The 6,106-nt window shown below is 47.4% G+C and overlaps 1 protein-coding gene across 1 annotated transcript in view; it reads right to left on the reverse strand.

Moving 5' to 3' along the window:
• LOC104492898 (fatty acid desaturase 1-like) overlaps nucleotides 1–4,156 on the reverse strand; it is a 10,524-nt gene extending 6,368 nt beyond the window's left edge. Inside the window, exons 1-5 of the mRNA XM_010135502.1 lie at nucleotides 4,118–4,156; nucleotides 3,176–3,286; nucleotides 1,368–1,565; nucleotides 874–975; nucleotides 596–724 (exon numbers count right to left, since the gene is read on the reverse strand). Of these exons, the coding sequence (XP_010133804.1) occupies nucleotides 596–724; nucleotides 874–975; nucleotides 1,368–1,565; nucleotides 3,176–3,286; nucleotides 4,118–4,156 (579 nt within the window). The remainder of the gene's footprint in view (nucleotides 1–595; nucleotides 725–873; nucleotides 976–1,367; nucleotides 1,566–3,175; nucleotides 3,287–4,117) is intronic.
• Nucleotides 4,157–6,106: the final 1,950 nt, after the last annotated feature.

Genomic DNA, 6,106 nt, shown 5'->3' on the forward strand with positions numbered 1-6,106 from the left:
GAATGAGAACATCCTCTGTGGTCAGATGTCTTCTGCCCACTCGAGAGACCTGCCAACAGCCACAGTCTGTCCCACAGAGCTACAGGAACAGCCCTTGGCTCTTCGGTCCTGCTCTGCTGGCGTCCTTCCACAGCAAGGCTCCTGCCTTCTCCTAAAAGGCACAGAGACACCAAAGCCCCCCGTATCTCTGAGCCTCCGACAGTATCCCCGGTCAGCTGCAGACATGCTTTTTATTAAATAACTTGTAAACAGCAATAAGCGTTCATCACTGCCTTGGTCTACTAGGTCATTAAGTTGCTATAGCCACCCATAGCCTTTCTGCTGATGAATTTTCCACCCTATAGATGACGCACTTACATCGTGTCTAATTTATTTACAACTACTTGTCAGCTGCTCAAGAAACTTTTTGAAAGGAAATTCACATGAACTGTGAACGGCTTACGAAGGCTGAAGAAAGCAAACTCAGATGAAAGCAACCCTTTTTCAGACACTGTCATCACAGCTTAGGGTTAGATCTTTATGGTACAGTGTGTTTTTTGTGGACTAGGATGTTCTTCCCAGCTCCTGGTACATGAGTGCACGCACACACACTGACCTCCACAGATAATTTCTTTCCCAGAGTAAACAAGAAAGGGTGCATATCAATATCAGGATCCTTCTGGAAACAGTTGGGTTTGGCATGGTGCTGGGAGTGCAGAAGAGTCCACCATTTGGCTGACGCCCCCTGTTTCAGAGAAGAACAAAGTATGAAAAGTACAATGCTCTCTCCAGTTGTCCTCCCACTGAACACGCTGTCCTCCAGAGTCTTCAGAAGCCACCCTCTTACAGGAAAGCCATCACAACGAAGACGTTTTTCCAGGGTCAGGTACTTACAATCAAATGGCACATCACAAACTTATGCAGCAAGCGGTTCCACTTGATCTCCCTGAACACTGAAAGGTGTCCTAAGTCATGTTGTAACCATGAAGCCTGGACCTGGAAGAGGAAAAAACAAACGCTGGGAGGGAGGGGGGAAAGAGGATTTGACGCCAGGACAGTGCCACACCCGTGCTTTGCTTTGCAAGATTGAGATTTCTTTCTTGGACAGTGCTGCACAGTCACAATCAGAAAGGACCCGTGAAATAATGATACTCCTGAGGCTTCCCCTAGGATATATCTTGCTGAAGAACCCCAGACTAGGCTTAGTGGGAGCTCCCCACGTGCCGAATTTCTTTACATCATCTGTAAACACCTGGGGTGTAGGGTTGTCTTCTAATGACAAAGGAGAACTGTGCCGAGTAAGGAAACAGAGGACTACAAAACTGCCAGAGAATTGTGTGGAAGCTGACGCCAGCCCACGTGCACATGCTGTGGACTTAGTTGCTTACCTGGGAAATGGTCAGCACCGCCAGAGAGGCGATGAAGGGCATTAAAGATGTCCCAAAGTAGAGGAGAATGAGCCAAGCAGCAGTATCCAACAGCAGGATTTGAGCGAGGTGCAGGAGGAAGAAGAGTTGGTTTGGCTTCAGAAGTCCCATTTTCTCGACGGTAGCACGGAGCTCACGGAAATCTCTCACCAGCGTTTCCTGTGGGAAGCACCAGTGTTACATGTTCTCTGTTTCTCAGGTGTAGCACTGCAGTCTCAAATGCCAAGGACCACTTTAACAGAGGAACAAAAGGGCAAAGCATCTGGCCAAATGGCTGCACACTAGTGAACTTCATCAGTGCTCTCCTACAGCTTCTCTGTGTCTTTGCCTGATGAGGTGCATTGAGCAGAGGAACAACCAGCAGCACCATGTATGTACCCTCAGCCCCTAAGACTCTACCTTTGGTCCATCATCTTCTCAGCAGGTGGCACACACTTGGGGACATTGTATCTAGTGGAAGGTGTACTGCATGAGCACCACCGTATCATGCCACCTTGTGGTAGACCTTTGGGATGAAACTATCCCTCTTCCACCACCAGTTCCAATAGAAGGATACATGTTTTCCCTTTACCCTTCCCAAGATCGACAGCAGAGGGTTAAATGCCTTTATGAAAAATGGCACCTACAGCCCAGCTGGCCTCAGGCTGGTGAGCACTGAGGAAGGAGGATGGAAGAAGAAATGAGCACAGCACAGGTGATAGATCAACCCACCCTTGGCTTTGCCAGCTCTGCAGATGCCTCCCAAGTCTGATTCCTGTGTCTGTGCAGCTCAACCCACAAAGGAGCTTGCTAGCCTTCCTCCCCAGCCATCTGGAGGAAGTGGAGTTTGCATGGAGTTCGCAGGCTCTGGAGCAGGGCAGCAACGGTATTGAGAGACAGGCAAGGCATGGCCACAGATGGGTTCATGAGGTTCCCACCTACCTAGGGAGTGTGGCCATGCCGTTCTGGGCCAGCCAGACTGCTCTGAACTGCGTTTGTAATGCCTGAGTTACATGGGGCCCTGTATCATCCTGCCCCTCTTCATCATGAGGTGTGGGACCGTGAGAAGGAGCAGTCATAGAACCATAGCATCATCTGGTTGGAAGAGACCTTTAAGATCACCGAGTCCAACCAGGGTCAGCGCAGGCCAGGAGGAACTGGGAGAATAGGTAGTCCTGGGTAGTGGGAAGCAATGAGGGCCATACAGCCCAAGGAATATCTGAACTCCAAGACTATTCCTGCTCTGTGGTCCTCTCTTACGAGGTTTTATTTCACACAGCAGACTCGTTACTCTCACAGTGCCAGCAACAGAGCTTCTGTGAGTGACCCTGAGCCTGCCACAAGAAGAGTCTCCAAAAGGGCAATGCAAAACTTAACTCAAGGCTAAGATGCTCCTCCTGCAGTCTCTCCCTACAGACACCTACAACAGGAGGGAGTATGGCTGGAAAATTCACTGTCTGCTAGAAAGAATTACCTGTTTTTTGCTTAGCTCCTTCTCAAAGCAAGGGAAAGAAAAGGTGATAGCTGTGAAATTCATGACAGCAAAACAAAGTTCTGCTATTTAAGTAGTTGCTATGATAAGAAAAATATCACCTTTCAGCACCTCATTCTCCACCACATAATGTGGATTTAGACTAATATTCATGTATTGTTTCTGAGCAGTAGCACAAAAATTGTGAAGAACCTGGTCCCTGCTGTTCCAGGAGCTACGCTGATACAGAAGAACAAGGTCTAATCCCCAAATATTTCCTTTTAATCTACCTTTGATCTCATTTACAAGGTAGACTTACATTTTTACTGGGCTCGATGCTGGGTTGATCTGGTGCCAGCTCCCCAATCTGCAGTGGCTTCAAGTACTTGCTCACCAGCCCCTTGTCAACATGAAATGCTACAAAGGCATCCTGCAAACCCACAGGAGTGGGGGAAGAGGCAAGAGAAACAAATTCTGTGTTACCAACCTCAATTCATGGCGGAGGAACCACAACAGCAAAGATGGCTCGTTTACCTTCTATCTCCTCAAGCTTTTGATGACCTTTACCTTCTAGTGTTTGTCCAGTGCTCTTCAATGAGGTCTTATTTCAGCTGGTGAACCCAAGAGATCTAACTCCTCCTGCTGCAGTTGCTACAGGTAACGCCAGTTCCATAACACAAAACGGAATTAATTCCATCCCATGCCCAAAACAGAGTCTAGTTCCCTCGCTCTTCTTCTTCCCCCTCTTCTCATCCCCAATATCAGCGACTTTTCCATCTTCCTGGACATCCAGGTGCACAAAAAGCCTTTCTTATCAGCGGACTGGGATCTGCTTTGTTGTGAGATTTGTCAAAAGAGAAAATTGCCCTTTAAACCCCCAAAATGTGGCTTCTCTTACTGACTGGGTAGAGAACTCCAGATTAACTCAGACAGGAGGAGGCATTTCATCAAGGACCAAGTGATGCCACAGAACTCTCCAGTTTCCTCTAGTATTCTGAAGGACACGATTCATAGCACAGGCTGGGTGTTACTGATCTCTCTCAAAGACACGAGGGTGAAAAGCAGCAGTGAGAGCCTCTAGGCAGGGCTGGGGACAGAAGGGACAGGGTGCAGAAAAGCAAATGAGGAGACAACTGCATCAATGAAGGGGGCAGCTGGAGCCCTGAAGCCAACTGAGAATCCCGTCTGCAGGAAAGGAACTTCCCAGGAATGTTCTCCAACCATGGAAAATTGCTTTTGTACATCCAGGCCTTCAACTTACTAGTTTGGCACCATCTTTCATCCAGTTTGACTGAGCCATCCTGAACAGAGCAGAATCGGTGGTTTACAGCATTCCAGCCCAGTTACTCTGGGCAAACGCTTGTTAAGAACAATTCTGTGCCAAAACGAAGTTATTTAGCTGATCTCTGAGGAAACTGCTACAGAACGTCTGTCCTCTGCTCCAAAATGACACAGATTTGGGAAATGTGTGTAACATACAGTGGGTTTAAATAACGTGCACACAATCACCACCACTGAGAGGTCCAAAAATCAGCAAACAGCTTCTCTGCAAAATAATTTACCACAGGTACCTGGTTATTTCAAGCTGTTGCAACACCAGATGTTTTTACAGTCTCCAAAATTCAACCAAATTTTGCCAAATTCAGCCCAAAGGTCCAGTCTCGAGATGGGTGCTCCTGTTTAAGTCACCTCATTCCTTCACTCTGCTCTTCCATCCTTTATGAGGAAACGCCGCAACAAAATGCGGCAAGAAAAGGACTCCGCTTCTTTTAGTCTCTGCCTCCCAGCCTAACTAATCCAGACGGTCTCATGAAACTGCTCTCAGTGACGAAGAGGAGTTACATACTTCACCCACAATGTCCTGGATATGTTCCCCCCACAACTCAGTGAGGGTTTATAAACCTGCACTTGCTCTAAACCAGATAGTGCACAGGTCTTCAGGCCACATGGGAGAGGACACACAGCCCAAGCAACCCTGTTCTGCCAGGGGCTGGCTATGGCCAGCGAGGCTTTCTCTGTGCTGGACTCCACAAACCTGCGCCAGAGCCATGATCTACTGCAAATATTCCACTTCTCACTCGCTTCCTCGGGTTTTGCTTGTGAGTGTGCAGAGTTCAAGCAGGGCAAGATCCTCCACCATCATGTGTGTCAAATACAGATTCTGAATATTGCGTCTTGTCAGGAGTGATGATGCTGTTGTGATCCAAAAGCACCAAGTTGATGAAGACCTATGTGTTTGTCAGCATCTCCAGAGCAAAATAAACCTCTTTCCTGATAATTTCACTCACAGCCCTTGAACTGGAGTTTTATCAATATGCTTAAAAAGGGGAAGGGGAGATGACCAGGCGTTTTCCCATTATTTAAGGTGCTTCATGCTTGAGCATGAGACAATCAAGCTGGTGTCACACCAAAGTGGCTGAAGTCCTGCAGGGCTTAATGATTTGGACATGGAACCAACCTGTAAGAACCAGCTCAGATCCCTGAAACAAAGTATCTGTGTTTTCCAAGTCCATTCATTATCTGGGGTAATCCAGCGTGGTAAAACGAACCAAGTCCGACAGCTCTAACTAGAGAAATGAATGACAGAATGTACAGGAAAGTGCAGCTAATACAGAATTTGAAATTTAAACTTAGTATACTGAAAATTATTTTGATTTCTTAAACATCCCTAATATATATATGGAAGATCAGGGAACTATTTGTCTTGGGTTTTTTTCTTTCAAAATCCAAAGCGAGGAATCAATCTCCTTTATCACATCTTTGGATTAATTTACTGCTATTTTCTACCCTCCTGCATATACTGGAAGGCACGAAATCCAGGGAAGGTCCTGAACGTTTTGTGGTGGGTTTACCACAGGTTTCCATGGTGTTAAAATAGCAGCTGGACAAGCAAACAGGATGAGCAGGATTTGTGCTGACATCGACTCACAGCAGTTGGACACTTGTGAACTGGCTGCTTCTTTTAATTTTGTCCGTCTCAGGGTACAGAAGGAGATCGTGTTTTGGGAGAACCCTTGGGAAAGCGCACTCCCTCTGCTTCCCTCCGGTGCCCTTTGGGAGGGATCCCTTTCCTAAAGCAGTCTTTTTGGAACAAGTCACCGAGCTTGTGGCATCTTCCCCCCGTTATCAGCAATCACTGCTGCGCACCGGAGCTGCGAAAGCACCATCGGGACAGAAAATCCTGAAAACTGCCTGGACCAGCCTTGCGGCTGCCTCCACACCATGAGATACGAGCGGCACGACACAGCCC

The sequence above is a fragment of the Buceros rhinoceros genome, unplaced genomic scaffold, assembly GCF_000710305.1.
Source record: "Buceros rhinoceros silvestris isolate BGI_N320 unplaced genomic scaffold, ASM71030v1 scaffold14474, whole genome shotgun sequence".
NCBI classification, from domain to species: Eukaryota; Metazoa; Chordata; class Aves; order Bucerotiformes; family Bucerotidae; genus Buceros; species Buceros rhinoceros.